Source organism: Poecile atricapillus, chromosome 16, assembly GCF_030490865.1.
Source record: "Poecile atricapillus isolate bPoeAtr1 chromosome 16, bPoeAtr1.hap1, whole genome shotgun sequence".
In the NCBI taxonomy this organism is placed as follows: domain Eukaryota; kingdom Metazoa; phylum Chordata; class Aves; order Passeriformes; family Paridae; genus Poecile; species Poecile atricapillus.
Genome location: NC_081264.1, coordinates 10,436,115 through 10,453,978, shown reverse-complemented (window position 1 = coordinate 10,453,978; position 17,864 = coordinate 10,436,115). Strand labels below are relative to the sequence as shown.

The 17,864-nt window shown below is 45.5% G+C and overlaps 1 protein-coding gene across 1 annotated transcript; it reads left to right on the top strand.

The window, feature by feature from the left end:
• The first annotated feature begins 629 nt into the window (after positions 1-629).
• On the top strand, positions 630-15,297 carry RAB35 (RAB35, member RAS oncogene family). Its single transcript, XM_058851722.1, has 6 exons — positions 630-721; positions 4,396-4,446; positions 5,204-5,327; positions 11,848-11,972; positions 12,060-12,184; positions 12,694-15,297. Exons 1-6 carry the CDS (start codon positions 670-672, stop codon positions 12,820-12,822), a joined length of 606 nt encoding a protein of 201 aa, XP_058707705.1. The 5' UTR covers positions 630-669; the 3' UTR covers positions 12,823-15,297.
• Positions 15,298-17,864: the final 2,567 nt, after the last annotated feature.

The window sequence follows — 17,864 nt, the reverse complement described above, 5'->3', positions numbered from 1 at the left end:
CCAGGAATTTAATTTCAGATTAGCCTAATTTGCCAGGCCTGTGACACACACCTGGGCATTTCATATCACTGCTGTGGGGCTCCTCACCTGCGGCTTGGGCTGCGACGGGAACTGTTCCTGTGCCTACACAAATCGCTCCTTTGGAGCGGACCTGGGAGTGCTGCGGCTCCCTCACGCCTGATGCTTTCCTGAGGGCAGAGTCGCTTTCTGCCGCGTCCTCACACGAGCACCTACGGGAACCAGGGGGGAGGGGACAGGCTGGCGCCTGACGGAGTCTCGGCGGCTCGGCAGTCCCGGGCCATGGCCGGGGCGCGGACAGAGGGAGGACAAGGTTCCTGTGGAGGGGAAGCGGGGCGCGGGCGGCGGCGAGCGGGGAGTCCCCTCAGGCACCCGCCATGGCGACCGCTCAACCCGCCTGCCACTCAACCGCCGCCCCTCGCGCGCAGCCGCGGGCGCGTGAGGGCGCGGCCGTTTTCCCGCGCAGCCGCGGGGCGGGGCCGACGCAGGCGCCGCAGCGCAGCCGGCGGCCCCTGGCGGCGGCCCCGCGCATGCGCGGCGGCGGCCCCGCTGTCAGTTCCGGCTGTTTGTCCGGGAAGTGGCTCCGGCCGGAGCCGCCGCCGCCCCCCGCCCCCCCCCGCCCGCTCCGCCGCCCGCGGCCGCGCCCCGGCCATGGCCCGGGACTACGACCACCTGTTCAAGCTGCTCATCATCGGCGACAGCGGTGAGCGCGGGCGGCACGGCCCGGGGGCGTGGGTAGGCCGCTGGCGGGGTGGCCGCCCCTCGGGCCGTGAGGGGCCGGAGTGCGGCGGCGGGGCCGGGGCGGGCGGTGCGGGGGAGTCGGGGAGGGGCGGCCTCCTCCGCCCGGGCACCCGCGGCGTTGTGCTGCCCGTGCCGCGGCGCGGGGCTGAGCCGGGAGCCCGCGCTGTGTGTGAATGGCGGGGTGCGTTCGCTTGGGCTTCGGGAGGGTTCATCTGATAAACCTGCGGAACTGGCTACCACAGAATATTATGGTAAATAGCTTGGCTGGGTTTGGGAAAAAGCAGATTAGACACGTAGAAGTCAGGACGGCACCGGTAGTGCTGCCGGCATCAACCTTGGCGAGCGCGTGTTTTGACGGCGCCCACTAATCTGTTGCTGGGATGAGGAGGGAATTCCCTTTCCCTGTGACAGGCAGTTCAGGGATCGATGGGAAGGGCTGGCTGCCCTAAGGACTGTTGTTGCCAGTGTGGCAGCTAGTACGTTTTAACAGTCATTATTATCTTAAGTATTCCTTAAGACTTTTTCTTCGCTTCAGCTTGAAGTCTTAGTTCTAGAGTTCTTATTTTTTTTTTTTAATTCTGATTTTATAAGTCCTGGCAGAGCTGGTAGCTTTGTATGCTTCTCATTATAGCGTAGGATGCGATAGCTAAAAATAGGAGATAAAGGCGTCGTTTGAGGGTTTTTTTTGAAAATAGACCTTTAAATACTTCTGCAGCAACCTCAGAAACTTCTGGAGGGCTGAGCGTGTGAACTGTGCCAGTGTCTGGTGCTTTGGTCTGGGTATATAAGAATTGGGGAAGATTCCTGCCGTCGGTGCAGCTCGGTGTTGGTAGCACTCCAGCAGCTTACAGCTGAATTTCCATAAACTGGAGAAGGGTGCATCCACCCTCTTCTTTAACAGAGGTGTGGTCCGTGGGGCGGCAGGTCCTGGCATGCAGCAAGGCACAGCTCTTGGATGAAAGGGTAATGTTGCACGATCTTTGCAATTGTCACCTTCAGAAGCTTTAGCTTCATGTGAAAAATGTTTTATTCTACACTGAACGGTGTCTGCATGAAGGGATCTAAGGAGGGAGACAGGACAGCAGCTTCAGAGCAGCTTAAACCCCAGGCAGCTCTGGGAGCCTGCGGATTATTACAAGCAAATGCTGCTTTCTGAGTTGAGCAGTAACTCTGTTGCTTGCTGATGAGTTCCAAAACTGTTCAGGCAAGATAAACAGGATGGTGAAAACTCTGAGGAAGACTTCTCATTTTAAACAATTAAATAAATTTTCTCAGCTTAGTCTTCTTGAGCAAAATCCCTATAGTGTATCCAGTGAAAGGAGTGTTGTGAGAATTGTCAGGCTGCCTGTGGTTCTCTGCTGTAATTAAATCTCACTATGTAGTTTGACTATTGATTTTTCTTTGGTTTTGTTTTTGCTAACCCCAACAGGAAGGCTTTGTCCCTGCTTTCACAAAACAGTTTGCTTGCCTTGTTTATTGACATTTATTCATTGAAATAGGAAGTGACTGTTACTGTATAGGATACTTCTGTCTCATCTGCTTTCCCCTGTATGCAAATCTGTCAAGAGGGTAGTAGGTTTCTGTGTTTTTAGAACAGGTCATCTTGAAAAGCTGCTGGTGATTTCAGCTGTGCCAGATATTTAAAAATAATACAGATGATCTGTGCTTTGCATCTGCTTCTTTAATTCACTCTACCGTTCAGTAAGATATGGGTCTTAGAATCTTGTCTGACACTGAAATTTACTTTTAATTGTGCAAAGTCATAAGGCCTTTTTTTTTTTTGTTATGTTTCATTTTGCTGTCTGTAACAAGCTGAGGGCCCTGCAAGCCTTCTCTTCAGCTCTTCAAACAGCTCTGTGTGGGAAGTGTGGGGTCACCAAGAGTGTGGTTTCTCTACACGTGAAGAGTATGGGTCAGAGGCAGTGTTTGTTTAGTGAGATCGTTGTCACTGGGAGCAGTTAGAACTTCCTGAGTTCGGGAGGTTTCTTGTCTCTGGAAGCTGCCAGCATGCTGGGAGGGAGCTGTGCAGCTTGTGCAGCGGAGGGCAGTGTGACAGAGCAGTGTCATGTGCAGCTCTGCAGCACCGCCCGGGGCTGGCTGAGCTCGGAGATGCTGCTGTGGTCTGACAAGTCTGCAGGTTCCGGCATCTTCTTGCCTTTCACTGAGCTGAAGGCCAAGGCTGCTTGGTCAAGAAGCACAGCACTTGCTATTGAAACATTCTTGTTTTCTCTTAGTTTCTTATTTTCTCTTAGTTGACTGGTATTTGCAGAGCTTTAACTCTTGCTAAGTAACCAGTCCTTAGTTAAAGTACAGGAACTGCTCTGCTACCTTTTTTGAGCTCAGAGGTATTGATTATATGCATGCTGTAACTTTGTGGTTTTTAGTTCCTTTCCTCTTTTCCTCCTTAGCTTGGTAGCAATGAGAAATGAGCGTGGCTTCTCCAGATGGCTGGTGATTTGAATTCTTTGCAAATGAGACCTGTCTTACTGAAATCATGCAGATTTTTAGGTTGTATTTTATTTTTTGTTGGTAGCTGTTGTCACATGCCAGCAGCTGAGAACTGCCAGAGTTCTGCATAGCCTTTGCATAGGTCTTCTATTAAGAAGAACTTGCAAGTTATACATCATCAAAATAATGACCTTGAATAACTTCTACCTGAAAAGATTTAATAGATAATTACCCTGGTGAAGTTGAATTTCCCATTCATGCCATAGCAGATTTATTTTGGGGAGGAAAGGTCATTAACAGCAGAGATGTTATGCAGAGATAACAGTGTAGAGGCATTTGGATACCCAGATTCCCTTGGGTGGGTGTGCAGGAATGAGTTTCTTACAGTTCTTGTCTGAAGCACTGTGAAAAACAGTTTCTTTGCAAGAGACTGTGATCAGGGTGCAAACAATCAGTTATGAAAAACCTGGATGAAGTGCTGCTCAAAGCATTTAGAGAAATGTTGCATGGAACATTTTGGCAACAGGTACAGCTGCAGAAAGGTGTGTGTCCTTCCCGTTCAGTGTGGAACAAGGCTGCTTTGGATGGCAATACAGAACAGTGATTCCCAATTCCTGTTTGGTTCAGGCTTCTGTTAGACTGTGGCCATGCTAATGTGAGCTTTGTAGTATCAAGCCCTGGTGTGATTGTCAGAGCAGCCCAAATTCCACACAGAATGGGAGGTAGGCAGTGGTGTTACTGACGTCACACATGATGTGCAAGTGGAATTCAATAGAGTGCTGAATTCAGAGCAGTGTTCAGAGCCCTTGTTAATTCACAGGACACGCTCAGCTTTGGCTCTTTCCCTAGCAGATGTAAGCCTACTGATTGTAAACTTGCTTTTAGTTATTATTCTTCTCTGACCTCTTGAACTGACCATAGTTCAGAAGCTGCTGTTGGAGGGTTTGCTGAGGGCTGGAGGAGGGAGGGCACAAATCCCCCCTCCCTGCTCTGCTACCAGAAGCATCCTGAGCCTTGGGGTGGCTGTGCTTGGTCAAATCTCCAAGGAGAGTGTGGAGATGAGCAGTCAAGGTGGATGGTCCTAAATAATGTGCTGATTTTTATGCAATGGATGGATAAAACACTGTTAACATTCCCTGACCCCCAGGATGCCTGTACTGAAAGATTTGCTGTGTTTGTCTGTTGTAGGTGTGGGCAAGAGCAGTCTGCTGTTGCGTTTTGCAGATAATACCTTCTCAGGTGAGTAGTTTGTTTCCTTCAGTAAGTGAAATGCTCTAGGTTTGCTCCAGTGCTGCTGGTTGGTAAGGAATCTGTGCCCACTGATAGCTGTGCTGGGAATACATCATGCTTTAACTTTGGTATAAGCCTGTACAGGCCATTCTGTCTGATCTTCACTCGCAGCTGGAAGTCCCTGAGTATTGAAATACCGAGGTGGTTCCAGAAACAGCTTAGGTGGTTTAGGTTATGCTGTACTCTCTGCAGACTTCCTATTAGCCATTTGGGATTTAGATTGATTGAGTAGTGTGGTAAACCACTTATATTTGTGATAGAACCAATTTATTGGGAGGAAACTCTTAGAACAGACTGTATTCAAAGTAAGTGTTTGCACAAACATTTAGAGCAAAGCATTGTCTCAAAATTTTCATAAGTGGAATTCTCTCATAGTTACTGTCTATTTCTTGAGGTACTTGGGTGCACATTCTTGATTGATGGGATAGAAAAACAATAATTTCATTTTGTAACACTGAGCTTTTAATTTTAAAGGTAGCATGGGAGAAGTGGTTTTATGTCTAGGAATAAAAAGCTGTTAGCTTTTTTTAGATAAAACTATGCAGATCAGCATGATATAAGGCATTTTAAACAGTAAGCAGATATGGGGAACCTTGTTCTCCTGTCCAGTCTGAGAGCTGCTGCCAAGCAGTGTTCAAGAAGTGTGCTTTGGGACATCCAAAATAAACAAGACTTAGCTTCTCACTTACCCCTGCTTTCCCTCCAGGCAGCTACATCACCACCATTGGAGTGGATTTTAAAATCCGGACAGTTGAGATCAATGGAGAGAAGGTGAAACTCCAGATCTGGGACACAGCTGGCCAAGAACGCTTCCGGACTATTACATCAACGTGAGTAACACCAGGCTTTGTGCTGTGTAGCTTTGGCTTTGGATCTCATAGTCCAGAGTTGGGGTTTAAGTGTTGCAGTTGATTAACTAATGATAGCTGTGTGGTCTGTACAGTGAAACTTCTCTCAGCTGTGTCACAAATGACTGTGGTGGTGATACTCTGGCAAGGTTTGGAACTGGGATTGCAGTTTCTCACCCTTCTATGCATTTCTGTCGTGGCTTTGTCTTAGTCCTCTGCTGGTGGTTTCCAAATGGTAGAACTGGAGTTATTAGACTGGATATAGTAGACAACTTGTTTCTGTGCCTGTCCAAGTTCATCCTCTGATTGAATGCACTGCAGAGCACAGAGTGCAAACTCTCTGTCAGTGTCATATACACAGTCATGAACAGCTTGGAGATTGAAGAGTAGGATTTCTGATCCCTGGTTTTCCTTTAGGACAAATGCTTTAGCAGCTATCTTTGTGTGGAGTTCTGCTGAAGCAGACACCCACATGATATTAACCTTTTCCTTGGTTGGAATTCAGATTCGAACTCATTGTCCTTTTGAACAGTGTGTGCAGAGCTTTTCCTGTTCCTGAAGAAACCACACCTAGAGCTGCAGTGGTGGGAACTAAGAATAAAATGTGTTTATAAACTAATTGCAGTAAAGATGGACTGCTCACGCGGGAAGAGTGAAAAGTGTGCTTGGAAATGGAACTTTATGTTTCCTTGGGTTTTAACCAAAATAATTCTTGAAATAATCCATGTGTTTCACTTGGTCTTTCATGACTCACTTCTCCTTTGGCTCTTATTTGAGATGAGGATCATTTTCAGCTGATGAACTGATTAATTTACTCAGACCAGAAAATAATGAGATTGGTTGCATGTGTGTTATGTCTAAAGCACTAGAAATGGCCAAGTTGAACGTGATGTGTGCACCGCCCCTTTCCTTTGCATTCCTATACGGATATTACTGGGTTACTTCCATTGTTTCTTAAGTGTTTAGCTTGAAAAAAACTCGGTTGCCTCTTGTAGGGTTCCTGTGTGTGACATCACTTCTTGTTTGAGCGCTGCAGGCAGCTTTGGGAAGGAAGTGGTGAGGGGGAGGCAGGCGCGCAGTGCTGCGGCCCCGTCAGCTGTGACAGGCGGGTCCGGGAGCCTCGATTACTGCTGAGTCAGCAAATGGCCTTCCTGTTTGCAGATTCCTAATGAGCGTTGGGTCGTGGGGCTGATGCCAGCTAGCTGAGAAAGCCATGGTGTGTCCAGCCCTGAGCAGGGAATACCAGCAAAGGAGGGTTCTCTGTGTCAACGGGAGTAGCTGGGGATCAGACTTTGCGCCGTGTTTTATGTAAATTCTTCCCTTGATTAACATTTAAAATAGATAAGCTGAAATGGTTTGAAGTATTTGTGCCGTGACATGTTGGAATTTTGCTACTGCATCCTTTTGTATAACTTTTTACCCAAGTGAGGCATGTTTTACTTTGAAGGGAGCTAATGTTTTGGGGGTTCTGCCGTAGCTCTGGTAGTTACAGAATCCTCCATGGTCAGGGAAAGAGGTCTGTATTTTTTGCAGTTCTATGCAGAGGAGTTCATGTGTTCAAGTGGATTTGAAGTGTTGAGAAAAACACTTTGGGAGTGCTAGTTATAGTGGGATGAGGGCTCCTCTTGCTAGGTTGGTTTGCTGTGCCTGTCTAGTGTTCCTAGTCATATCACCTATAAGACCAGGTGATAACAGGAGTTAAATTTTAGAAATGGTTCCAGCTGGTTTGTTTGGGTTTTTTTTTCATTTACTGGCAAAGTAGTACTGTAACTGATTTATTTATCCTAAACTGACTGACAAATCAAGTTACCTTTCTTGTTCTTACAAAAGGGCTTGGCTATCAAATCATGGGTGGAGTGTGAGTGCCCTGTCAACAGAACGTAGTAGTCTGCCTAGCCTTTGACTAGATTGAGGTTTAGACTGAAGTTAAGAATATAAAAGGTGTTCATTCAGTATTACAGCAGGTCAGGGAGTCCCTTTACAGTGAAATGCAGAGTTCAGATTGATATTGAGCCAAGCCTGGCAAGCAAGCCTGAAATTAGAGCCCATCTGGTAATTACAGTAATAGGTTGGTAGTGCTGCTGTGTGGACTTACAACTGCAAAATGGTAGAGGTGGTAGGAAGTTAATAGTGGAAAATTGGGAAACATTGAAGGTTGTACTAGTTTGATTTCACTTGACTACAGTCAAAAGCTGAAAAGCAGAATAAAACTGTTAAGGAACAGAAATCAAGTTGGTCTGGAGTATTCTACAGAAGCTCAAGAAAATGAAGCTGGATCAGAATTTCAGACTAGGAAGTATAAATGCAGCTGGTTTTATTGTCTGTTAAATGTGGAAATACTGGGATAGCTGGTGCCTTCTGGGAGGAGAGGCTGATCTGTGTGAATTTGGTTGCCATGGAATGTCATCCAAATTAAATTTACTTTAAATTCACCAGGGATTTAGCATGCCAGGACGCAGCTGTATTAGCAGGAATACTTAAAATGCATGAACAGCCAGTCCCTGTACTTGATTTCCTCTTGTAGACAGGACTACTTTGTCCTGATTCAGGACTGTGGGTTTAGGATTCAAGCTGTACATAATAGTTGTCAGATGCCAGCTCAGGATGAATAGTGATAGCAGAGGGACCTTCTGCCATGGTTTCCTGTGGAATAGCATGTTTGAGAGAGGGATAAGATCTTTGAGATGATAGAATTGCTGTGTCTTGTAAAGCAGATATAACTTAAAGGCTAGTAGTTAAAAGACTGGTCTGACTGACAATAGATGTGCTTCCAAGAGCATTAAAGAAAGAAGAGTATGAAATCAGATTATTAGAAGTCTCTGGAAATGGTTAGAATTGTAGATAAATGAAAGAATGAAGGAAATGTGTGCTACAAAGTAGTAAAATATGAGCAAAGAAGGGATTAAACCAGTGACCTGTCTTTTACATTTGGCAGTTATGTGATTTCCTGAAAACAACATATGGGTCCTACTGGACTGACACAGTGTCTCTGTTAAATCTGACTTAGCTGCTCCATGAAACTGTTACAACCATTAACAACATCTGGTTGTTCTAACTCCAGATGCTGATATTGAGCAGCAATTTCTAGAAGGGAATATGAGAACTTTCTCACTGGTTTCTTGCAGCAGGGAATTCCCCAATGAGTTCCCTGTTTCCCCAGGCCGCGTTCAGGGATGTGGGGGGATGCAGGTGGCTGAAGGACATGTTGAGTTTGGGTAATCCCCAATTTAATTCAAGTGGTAGAACAAGCAATAAGGTGTTTACCTTAAAGGCTGGCTTTCTTAAGCCTTTTCCACATATAAGCTAAAGGTAAAGCCCCTGGGTCTAGGGAACTCTTCCAACTCTAAGGGGGACTGTTGGCTATTATCAAGCATCCAAGGGCATACACAGGTCAGGTTTGGTTGTCTTTTGTCTCATTATTAACCTATTCTTAACATGAATAACTGGTCTAGAACATTTTTTTTCTGTATTTCACAAAGGTACTTCCACCAGCAGATGCTGGTTTTGGAGGTTTGCGAGTACACCCACCACACAGAGGACAGCCAGCATCAGTCTGTGACTGAGACACTCAGATTGAGGACTTCAGGTCTCTGCTCTCATTTCTGTGGTCTCCATTTCCCCAAAAAATGTGGATGGGAAGGAGATAAGACATTCTTTCCCTTGTGTCAAAGTCTGAACTACCTCTTGGTTGCCAAAAGCACAAAATTTACACCTACTCCTCCCTGAATGCCAAAAGCCCCATCTGTTCTCTACTCGCCAAAGCCCACAACCTGTTATAAAAGCAATTCTGCACTGCATCATTCTGGAAGTTGAAGTATGAGATAGGATAAATCAGATTTTGTTTTCTAGTACTGTCCTGCATTTGGGGTTGGAGAAGCTTTGCTGTACTTGTTAAGCCTAAAATGTTATCTAGGATTCAGAGCCATATCTAACAACTGATAGAAAATAGCATGACCAGCTTTTTGAGAAAAAATGTGTGCTGTGGGACTTAAGAGTTAGAGAATAACAGGTAGTCATGGTCTTATCTCTCAGGCTTATCTCTCTTGGTAATGACAGCCAATAGAGAAAATGACATTTTAGTGTAGATGAGGGGTTGGCAACCTTTCTAGAACGATGTGCCAGACAATTTTCCCTTCCAAAAATAGAAGCAGTGTGTGCTGGTAGGCACTCAGCAGGAGTCAGGGGTTGCTGTCTTGCACAAAGGAAGCTATTTCTGATGAGATGGTTGGCACTATCAGTGGCAGGAGCTCCAAGCTCCTGCAGGGTTCCCATTGCTGTGGTGGTTTGGCTGCAGGGTCCAGCCCACAGCCCCCATCCCAGGAGCAAAACGCGACAGTGCTGACGCTGTGTCAGGAGTGGGATCGGTACGCGCAGGCTGCCGGCTTTCCACTCCCCGACATCATCTGCTTTGCTTAGAAGAAAATGTAGGTGCGTGGGCAAGGTAGGAGCAGCAGGATGCTCCACTGGGCCTCTGGTTGGGCTGACAGGGATGCCAGGCTGGGCTCGGTGTGCGCAGCAGAACGAAGCAGCTCTGCGTAGGTGCAGCTGAACCACTGCGCTTCTCGAAGGGCTGAGTGTTGTCTTGGCAAATGCAGTTGGGGAGGAAGTGATAGGTCAGTCTGAGGGCTGCTGAATTAAAAGACTTTTAGGTGATAATGCAGGAGAGCTTGAAGAGAATTGGTTTATTGTTCAGCTGTAGAGAAATCCAGTGTGTTGGTAGGATTGGGGATTTTTCCCTTTCTGATGTTATCACATCAAAACCAGTGTGCAGGGCATGCTAGTGTCAGGAGAGGATGGGTTATTTTTGCAACATGTGGATTCAGGCCATGGAGTACTTTTCCCTCTAAAGGATCCAAGTTATGAGCAAAGTTGAGTTGTAATCAAGTAAAGCACAAATGCAGTGCTGTGGCAAGTTTGAAGTTGTTGAAAGAACTGACTGCAAATGGACTTGATCATTTGAAAGAGCAGGATTTCTTATGGGCTGGGATTAAGTAATTCTTACCTGAGTTAGTTCTTGCCAAGGGAAGCGAATGTACAGCATAAATCACTGGTAAAACATGGTATGGGAGAAGCATTTGATTGTCTTCTGCAAGTGTCCAGACGGGCAGTAGGAGCAGAGCATCATGGAGAGGAGCACTGGAACCCAGGGACTGTCGCTGCAGGGGGATCAGGAGGGGAAGGTGTGTGACTCTGGGGGTGATCTGTGACTCTCTGCAGGTCTGAGGATGCATAAAGGCAGGTGCCTTCTCTTGTAGAAGGATGAGGCTGGAGGGGGGAAGAGACAGTGACTTGCTTAAACACTTCAGTAGCAAAGTGAGCTGAAGCTTTGAGATCTTCTCAACGGTGTGTTTGGGTTAGAGTCAAAGGCTTTGAAGTTCAAAGGTGTTTGCTGAGTTGGAAAAGTCAAAGAGGAGCAGAATGGTCACAGTGGACATCTCTGAAGTGCAGTGGATGTACTGCAAGAAGTGTTTGTGGTAAGACAGCAAGGGCTAGGAATGCTGTCACAGTTTATGGGAAAATTCTCAATTTTGTATTTATTAAAAATTTTAATGTTGATCAGAAGAAAGAGAAGACAATATAAGGAAAAGAATAAAGCTACACATAATATAAAAAAATGGATCCTGATGAAGACCTCACTGTTAACTGTTTCCTGTTTAAATGACTTTTTATTTTTTTGGGTTACAGCTGCCTAATTTGCAATAGGGAATGTACCTGGTAGCCTTGTGATAGTAGCTGAAAACTGAGAAGGTAGAGCTTGTTGGTTTTTTATTTAGCATTTTCACGGTGCACATACTATCTGCCTTGGGTAGCTTTGTGCAGGTGATAATGCTGGAACCTCAATTCAGATATTTTTCTTGTATATCAGACTTGCTCATCTTTTAGAGGTGCCAGTTGCCCAAGACTAATGGGAATAAACTAAAGTAAAGCTTATTTTTAATGGCTAAAGGTAGCAGAGTGCATTGAATGCACATATGGAGTCGATCTGTTGAGTAGGAAGGTGTGATCAGAACACAGTCGCTCAACAAGACAAATTTTTGAGAGCTTGAGAGAACTGTGACTGAAGGTTGAATATATTTGGAGATCTGCTGAAATTTTAGTCTGTAAGTAATCGTTCACAGATAACAGAATTATTGCAAAAACTTTATGTGGCTTATACAGCCCCAAGGTTCACATCACAGCCAGAACAGAAGATGTGCCTTTGGTCCTGTAGCTGGAAGACAGCATTCATCTTTGAAGGTCTTGAAAACCTGGACAAGGAAGATTTTAGAAATCTTTGGACTTTGAATGTATTTGTATAGAGCGAATGAGCAGGGAGCTCTGTAGCTTTGGAGGAATAGCCTGGGATCAAGCTGATATAAAAGAGCTACATGAGTCTCAGTGGAAAGAAAACAGGGGCACTTGATTACCATAACTTGAGGATTTGTTGTGAATCCTGTAGAAGCTCAGTGGAAGAGAAGGTGATACCTTGAGTTAACAGTTGCTGTCCTTTTGTGCCCCACAGGTATTACAGAGGAACACATGGGGTCATTGTTGTCTACGACGTAACGAGCGCAGAATCTTTTGTGAATGTAAAACGGTGGTTGCATGAAATTAATCAAAACTGTGATGATGTCTGCAGGATACTAGGTAGGTAATTAGGGAGTTACAGCATCTTATTTAGTGGGCTGGCCTGCTGAAATGCCAAACTGACTTTTATTCTCTTTCCTTTTTTAGTGGGCAATAAGAATGATGACCCAGACCGAAAAGTGGTAGAAACAGAAGATGCCTATAAATTTGCTGGGCAGATGGAGATCCAATTGTTTGAGACCAGCGCCAAAGAAAATATTAATGTGGAAGAGGTAATATAATATGCAGAAGAGTAGAGATAAAATGATTTGGGGTGTGGGAAGAAATAAAATTTCCATTCTTCCCATTGAGAAAGAAAAAGTGCTTGTATGAGTTGCAAGTAGTAGGTAAATTGTCAAAAAGAGACATTTGGCTCTTTATGGAAGTGTTGTGGAAGCAAAATGAAGGAGCCCACACTGCATTTTCAGTAGCTTTACAGTGCTCACGTATTAGGCAGGAAAGACTTGAGGATGCTTGTAGGAGGTAGGACTGCCCAGGCTTCACTCCTGGCCTCAGCTGCCAAACTGCCCTGGTTTTATTTACTGGTTTGGAAAAAGGGATAGAGGTACTGTTTAGTTTGGGAGTGGGCTGGGAAAAGGTATTGGGTTTCCACTTGGGCCGGGTAAGGTCTCTGAAGCATTATTGGAACATACAGCAAAGGGGAATGGCTTGCAAGGAGCAGCACCCCACAGGAGCCAGCCCGAGTTCTGCAGTGGTCTGAGTGTGCTTGTTTCTCTTGCAGATGTTTAATTGCATTACAGAGCTTGTCCTGCGAGCAAAGAAAGAAAACTTAGCAAAGCAGCAACAGCAGCAACAGAACGATGTGGTGAAGCTAACGAAGAACAGTAAAAGGAAGAAGAGGTGCTGCTAATGCCCCTTCCCTGCTGCAGAGACTCTGCTCTCAGACAGATCAGCCCCTCCAGCTAGACTCGGGCAATTCCACTGGGGCAGGCTTTGGGAGGACTTTCTCAGTTTTGTGCCGTTATTTAAAGATTATTTTTTCTCCATGTTTTCTATCAAGAGGCGCTGGCACCTTACCACTGCAGTGCCAAGAAGGTATCGGATGGAATCTTGCCCCCCTCTCCTCCCCTGCTCATTCCAGTGCGCCTTGTAGACAAGAAGGACGTTGCCTACCAAGTGGACTAATTAACCCAAGTTTGTATATAATGTATATTGCTTTAACCAGCCTCGCCTCCCTGTTGTCGCTTTGGCTTCTGCCTTCTTAATGTCAACCAATCAAGGACTGCAGAGTTCATCTTTTTAAAGAAAAAGTTTAAAAGTTCTTAATTTGAGTTGGCCCCAGGTTGGCAGCAACTGCTTCCTGGGGCCTCCAGCTTCATTTCTGTTGGGCTCCAGGCTGGCAACTGGTGTCCCTGGGGCCCCTGGCTTCTCCTGGAGTCCCAGGCTTTTCCTGGGGCTCAGGCTGTGTTTTTCTAGGTACCAGGATTGCAGGTGTCGCTGCTGGAGCCTGGGGTTTCATTTCACCAGCCCCTGGGCTGGCAGCTGGAGCTGCTGCTGGGGCCTGGAATTTCAGCTTGCCATCATCCAGATTTGTGGCTGGATCCTTGGGTTTCACCTCCTTGTGCTGCAGCCCAGCTGTACCTGTGCTCTCCTGTAGTTTGTATCAAGATACTGGAAAACAAACTGACCTGCAGAAGTGGGATTTTTTTTTTAATTTTGTTTTTTTAAGCAATGTTTAACAACTTTGACCTCTGCTTCTGGTTCTGCCAGTGTCCTAAGTGAGGGTCCATTTCTTTTGAGAAGAACAAAAATCATGTGATTCTGCCAAAAACCCCAAACTTCTCCTTGTTGCCCTGTCCACAAATAGGCAATCTGAACTTGAATGTGAATTTTGGTGGCAAAGCTTTTGTTTTTGAGAGAGAAAAGGCATGAAAAAAAATCCATCTCTCCTTATTGATGTCTGAATATGAAAGCTGCAGGATCATTCCCGGGATTCTTCTGTTAGGAAGGAGGACTGCTGTTAATGCAAAGAAATGGAAAGCTTGCTTGCTTGGGTTATGTGGTGGTGGAGGATCACACTTGGAAACAAACTGGGCTTGCTGTGCTCAGCAACATTTTCCTGGCCCTTGTCAGCCTTTCTGGGAAAACAAGGGCTCACTTCCTCAACCTGAATAGATGTAGTTAAAGGTGGAGAGTGTATGTGTGTGTAACTAAAATATCAAATGTCTGGGCTGAAAGGACATGCTCAGCACCTGAATTATTGCCTAAATAATATTAAAAAAATAATTTTACCTTAAAAGGCATGGAGGATATGACTTCCTTTAAGGCCTTGAGGGTGGACATACTCCATGTACCAGTAATTGGCCCTATGGAATTGCTGGCCTTAGTTTGGTAGGATGTGATTCACCCCTGTCTGTGAGCTTGGAATCATCAGCCCACTTCTCTCCCTTCCCCACCCTTTCCCCAGGAGAGGCTAAATTTTAGTCACTTATTTTGCCTGCATTTTTTTAGATTTTTCAGGTTGTGGTAAGAGCCCTGATGATACAATCACATCACAATCAATCACTTTAAAGAGTTTTTCCAAAGTGCAAACAATGAATGTGTAACACGTGGGTTTTTAATCGGTTCAGGTGCTGGGGATACGTATCCAGCTGCCTTCACCCATCTCTTTTATTCACATATCTTGCATTGGTAACCCAAGAACTGGAGTGAGCTGGGATGATGCTGCTGGAGTGAGCTCTGATCACTGTAAGATTTGAGTGGTTGTGGAAAGTGGTGGCTTGGGTCACACCAGTCCATCCTGTCTGCTCTCCAGTGTGGAATGTGGTGTGTGCTGGGAGGAGCTGGGCCCGTCCCTGGAGCTGTGCTGTGGGGGTTTCCCCCTGCAGATGGAGGGGCCCAGCTGTGTTACTTGGGGAATCTTGTTGGTAGCTGTGTGCAGATCTGGGAGGGAGTAACTTCATACAGGCAGAAATAAAGAACATGTCTGAATTTACTGGAAATGATGCAATAAAATGAGGAAATGGTGCACCCAAGCCTGGAGTGTTCTCTTATATGGAAAAATTGTTCCTCTTTGAGTCCAGGTTTTTGTGGCCTTGGTTGGAATTCTGTCAATCCAGGTCTAGCTTCCTGGCTTAAAGTGGGGATTTCTTTCGTGTTTTCCCCAGAGCTGGCTGTAAAGGAGCAGTTACCTCTGCTCTTGCCATCACTGTTCAATTGGAAGGGGTGGGGACTGTTTCTCTAGTGGTGCTGATGTGAAGTTTCCTAAATGTTGAGCAATGGAATGTCTAACTGGTTTGCTAGGATTATTTCTGTAATGAAAGTTTCTAATTATGCTTTTTAAATAATTTTAAAAAACTAAAAATAAAGGTTACAAGCTGCCAAATCTTTTTTTGAGGCTCTGTTTCCTCTGCTGTCCAGCACCTGGAGGTGGAGGGTGGCAAGCCAGGGGTGAGCTCTGCTGCTGTGTGTAAAGGGTTATTTCCTGAAAGGGGATATTAAGAAAACCATAATTAATGCTTTCAAATGTTTAGTTGCTGTTTTAGTTTGAGTGAAAGAGCAAGGTGGAATGGGTAACTTATTTCTGTGTGAAGTGAGGTGCCTGTGATTGTGCTGTAATCTTTTGTCTTCCTGCTCAACAAAAAGTACTGAGTGAGCTTTGCAAGCTCCTCCTCCCGAGGTGACTAAAAGCATCTGGAGTCTCTTCTCACTTTCTTGGGAAATTAATGTGTGTTTAATTAATCAGTGCAGGAACTGCAGCCGTGGCTGTGCCCTCAGCATCCCCTTGCCCTGCCCAGGCTGCTCCTGGGGAGTTGATGGAAACCTGCTCTGGGAAGGAGCCTTTGTTCTGTCTGTGCCCTTCTGGGAGGAGGTGGAAGGGACTCCTTGGGACGTGTGAGTGGTCTGAGCTGCAGCTGCTGCCAGCTGTGGGTCTGTCACTGTCTGTGTTGGTGCCTAAACTCCTTCCAGTTGAGTCTGCCTCCTTACCAGGGCCTGTAAAGGACACAGCTGGAAGGTGGAGTGATTTACTCACCTGTAGGTTTTCCTGTGCACCAAGAGATAAAAATGTTTCAGACGTTTTTGCCCTGGCCCCTTCTCTCCTGAGCACACCCAGGGGCTCTACCTTGCTGAATTTCATGGGATGATGCAGCACCAAAGATGCTGTTGGGAGTTAAATGACAGTTCAAAAAATGAGCTTGTTTCGCAGCTGAGCACAGTAAAGTGGTGAGAGCTGAGACAGTATCATATAAATGATCTGTTTTATTCTGAAGAGAACTATTTACAAAAGAAGTAGAGCATTGTTTTTACTAAAAATATGCCTTTATAGATTTTTATAATATGTATCATATAAAAACCATACATTTATTTACATGACTGCTACATACAAAAATTACAGCACTGTGGTATATGTACATATCTATAGGTACATTCTTTCTGCTTGTCCCTGCTGTGTGCTTTTTCCCTCTCAATCCAAGGGAATCATTGCTGCAGCACCCAGACACTTCCTTTCTTGGCTTTTTGGTTCAAACAATCTTGCTTTTTATAGCTGAGTGGGGAGTAGAGAGTTTGCCTGATGGAGAGACTTATCTGGAATTCACCATTCTAAGTAGGACAAGTGCATGTGGCCCTGCCCGCAGCCTCACTTTCTGCTCTCTGTGCAAAATGACTCTGTTGTCAGTAACTTTTTGATTTATTGTTCATCTCCACGGCAAGTTGCTGATCTAAGTTTGCATGAAGATAAAGTGCTAGTGACTTGCCTTTCATTTACATTTGTTCCTTGTTTACAGTTGCTTCCCTTGCAGACTTTAGGAAGGGGATACTGATCCCTTTTCCCTCAGGCTGGCATAATAACCATTTGCCCAAACAAGTCACCTGTTACTTGTGGGAAAGTCCTTTGTAACCTTAATCTCAGCAGGCATCTCTTCTCTGTGCAATATTTGAACAGTGACTGTGCAGCCCTACTGTTTTATTTACCATTATCTTGAAAGCAAGGCTGAGGGTTGTGTTTAGAGCTGCTAATCCCACTCCTTTGGGATGCTGAGTACCTGCTGGATTAATGTGCTTCCTCCATCTCATTCCCTGGAGCTGATGTTTCCTTTGCACCGTGTGTGTCCTGGAAGAGTCAAGTACCACAAGTGAAGTGTCTTCTAACCAGCACTGCAAGGCTCCTGGCCATGACAGGATGGAGGTGAGTGTGTTAATGACAGCACAGGGTGAAGACCTTGTTAAAACACAACGTGACAAATGGGTGTGAAGGACTGCACGAGGTTTTTCAAGACAAGACAAAACCTAGCTGCTGTGTTAAGGCAGTTTCTGTTCCTGTGGAGTAGCAGCTCAGCACAAGGTCTCCTTTGGTGTGTTGTCCAGTTCATTACACCCAGCTCTCTTGTTTCTCTGGGTTTAGTAGTGCAACTAAGTCTTTAGGGTGAAGGGGCTTGTTTGAAGAAACTATACCCAACTGGCACCTTAGAACGTGCTGACTTTCCTCTTGCAATCTCTTCTGTCACTCTTGTTAAATAAATAAAATTGCAGTGGATTAAGGATTCTCCGTAAATGAAGAGATGTGCTGTGCCTACCCTTGCAACTGATTGAGTCACTTTCCTCAGCAAACGTAGCAGAAGGCACCTTTCTTCATCTCATCACTGCATCTTCATGGGTAAGTTAAGGCTCTTGCCTTAGGATTGCATCCATGCATCCATCCACGCATCCATCCACCCATGCGTCCATGCATGCACCCATGCATCCATCCATCATCCATCCGTCCATCCATCCATCATCTATCATCCATCCATCATCTATCATCCATCCATCATCCATCCATCCATCATCCATCATCCATCCATCCATCCATCCATCATCCATCCATCCTCCATCCATCATCCATCATCCATCCATCATCCATCCATCATCCATCCATCATCCATCCATCCATCATCCATCCATCCATCATCC

Bases quoted from the DNA above. Each gene is read 5' to 3' on its own strand.
- RAB35 (XM_058851722.1), top strand. From the start codon at position 670: ATGGCCCGGGACTACGACCACCTGTTCAAGCTGCTCATCATCGGCGAC. The intron at 5,328-11,847 runs GTGAGTAACACC...TGTGCCCCACAG, and splicing joins TTCCGGACTATTACATCAAC to GTATTACAGAGGAACACATG. The intron at 11,973-12,059 runs GTAGGTAATTAG...TTCCTTTTTTAG, and splicing joins TGATGTCTGCAGGATACTAG to TGGGCAATAAGAATGATGAC.